General features: G+C 41.5%; 1 protein-coding gene and 1 long non-coding RNA gene across 5 annotated transcripts in view; one reads left to right on the top strand and one right to left on the bottom strand.

Annotated features, from left to right (window-relative positions):
• LOC116687933 (uncharacterized) overlaps positions 1 to 2,574 on the bottom strand; it is a 7,491-nt gene extending 4,917 nt beyond the window's left edge. Inside the window, exons 1-2 of the long non-coding RNA XR_004331663.1 lie at positions 2,492 to 2,574; positions 680 to 686 (exon numbers count right to left, since the gene is read on the bottom strand). This is a non-coding gene — a long non-coding RNA (uncharacterized LOC116687933). The remainder of the gene's footprint in view (positions 1 to 679; positions 687 to 2,491) is intronic.
• Positions 1 to 2,609, top strand: part of arhgef10la (Rho guanine nucleotide exchange factor (GEF) 10-like a) — a 190,549-nt gene that overhangs the window by 180,600 nt on the left and 7,340 nt on the right. For all 4 annotated transcript variants that reach the window (XM_032513643.1, XM_032513642.1, XM_032513644.1 and 1 more), the window contains one exon: positions 889 to 1,060. In XM_032513643.1, coding sequence (XP_032369534.1) covers positions 889 to 1,060 — 172 coding nt within the window. The remainder of the gene's footprint in view (positions 1 to 888; positions 1,061 to 2,609) is intronic.

Raw genomic sequence — 2,609 nt, forward strand, 5'->3', positions numbered from 1 at the left:
GGGGGGGGGGGGGGTTGCATTCCCATCCCCATCTTTTCTCACCCGCTCTCACTGACTAATTGCCCAGCCTCATGCACTTTATGCATTGAGAGTGATATGAGTTCCAGGATGATGCCCAAACCGACTCTTGTCACGCCTTGGACCGCAGGGCGGCATGTGTCGCCACGATAAGGCTCATTGCATTTAATTCAAGCGACTCATTAAGACTGTGTGCCTGAAACTCTCCTTTTTTTCCATTGTGCTCTTTAAAAGATAGAAGCCAGGGGAATGATGCAAGCATGAGTCCCGTGTGTCAGTGACTCTGCAAATTGCAAAATTAGGAGGCACAGTTGGACTTTATTCACCGAGAAGTGTAAAAGCAACAACTGAATCCACCGAGCGCCTACTCACCTCATCATGACATGATATAATCACATAACAGCGGTTATGTTTTGATATAAATGAACACTCAATGGGGAATGAGGATTTTCTCTTTTAGGTCATAAGAGTAATTCAGCTTAAACAAGAAGCGTATTTCACCCCCAAAAATTGTTGCATTTTATTACGTTTTTGACTTACAATCATACACTCACACAAAGGGTTTACACTTACCAGTTAAAGTAGTCTTGAGAATTAAAAAAAAACAGTGTCCCATATTTCCTGCTTTCACCCTGGCCGTTTATTTTAGTGTATTTGTTACGTCAGATCTTATTTAAAAGAATAGAAGGACTTTATAACATCTTTGTTTTTTGCTCTTTTTGAATTTTATAATTAGTTCATGTTGTATTAACGGGCAATATATGTTTTGTTAACTGTGTCTTGTAATCCCATGTGGGATGGGTCAGCTGTTTGGCACGACACAGCAATAATAATAAGTAAGCTGTAACAGTATTCTTGTTTCCATTACAGACGTTTGAAGTCCACCCGGACCCGATGATCAGCGTGGCACACATGGCGTGTGCCGGTGGGGGGGCGTGGATGGCGTTCTCCGAGGGTTCCTCCATCCGTCTCTTTCACACCGAAACACTGGAGCTGCTGCAGGAAATCAACATCTCAACACGCTCAACGCTGCTCAACACTGGTACACACGCATCACTCTCGACATCCATATACATGAGGTTGACCTCCATCCTAAGGAGCAGCTCAAACCCTTTTTTGTGTGTGTGTGTGTGTGCGTTAACCCTTGTGTTGTCCTCGGGTCAAATTGACCCGTTTTCCTATATCAATGTTCTGTTTAATTCCCCAAAATAACATGATTGATCCACAAAACACTCTTTGCCAAGTACAAATCTCTACTTTCATTAATTTTGGGGCGTCTTATTCAATTTTATAGCGTTTGAAAACAAAAATTGAAGTGGTTTTGAAATAGTATTGAGTAAAAGTTGACATATTCCAGTCTGTGATTATCCATCAACATCCATTCCTTTAATTTTAGTCTCAATAATTCCTGATTTCTGCTTTTCTAACTCAAAATTAATTTATCCTTTGTTGACCATAAATTCCCAAAATAACTGTAAAACTAAAGTTAATGACAAACATTGGGGGAAAAAAAACGTCAAAAGTCTTTAAAAATGGGACAAAAACTTAAGAAAAAGTGAAAAAAGTGTGGATTTTTGGGAAGACAAGACAAGGCTTAAAACAACTCAGATTAGAAAAAATTAGATACAAAACTTCTGCCACAAAAATGTAATTTCATTTGTACGCGTTACATCAGAAAGCACCAAATGAACACTGACGATGCGCTCCTCCCCAGAATACGGTATTCCCGTCTTGTCCAAGTCGCTCCTTGGGTCTCTCACTCTGGGGACGGACCTGAATAAGTATCCTTCTCAGGCCCTTCACAAAACCATAATAGAGCCACGGGGTGAGAGCTAGGGATTAATGAAAAAGAAAATAAAGTCACGAAGGAGCAGTAAAATGGCAGCCCCAAAGATTTTCATACAAAGGGTTCCCATGGAAACACTCTCGTCTTTAAACGTCCATGCTTCAGTGGTATCGTGCCCATTTGACCTCTTTTTTTTTACCTCTCCACTTTCCTCCCGTTTGAGTTCATATTTCCTTTTCTTTTTGTCTCCTCGACACTCCCCGTTTCATCTCATCCGCTGTGCTTTAAAATCCTCTCCCAGCCCGTTTGACTTCTCTCTGCAGTCCGGTTAGGATGCCACAGATAGCTTATTACTTCCTGTGTGCCTTCTTTCATGATGGATGAAATATTTATCAGCCAGTGTGGGTGTTTTTTCCTCTCCCTTTTTTCTGAGAAAAGAACTATGGTAAACAAATTAGGTAGCAACAAAGCCTACCCGAACTGTCTAACGGGGATATTTGAGCACATGTGACTCATCGCCAGCTTGCTTCAAACATGAGGCTGTGGCATGTGGGCCCTCAGCTCATTTAGCACATGTGAAGATCATCTTGAGCTTCAGGGAGGGGTTTAAATGCATTTGGATTTAGGCAATTTTGTCTTTTTCGTTGAGTCACACCAGTCTGGGATCGATGTATTTAAAATAGAGACGCCATTTTTTGCTTCCCGATACAGATTTGGATACCTGAGCTTGCGTATCGGCTGATACCGAGTACCGATCCGACACCAGTGTGATGTACACTACCGGTCAAAAGTTTGGGGTCACTTT

This window comes from Etheostoma spectabile, chromosome 4 (genome assembly GCF_008692095.1).
Source record: "Etheostoma spectabile isolate EspeVRDwgs_2016 chromosome 4, UIUC_Espe_1.0, whole genome shotgun sequence".
In the NCBI taxonomy this organism is placed as follows: Eukaryota; Metazoa; Chordata; class Actinopteri; order Perciformes; family Percidae; genus Etheostoma; species Etheostoma spectabile.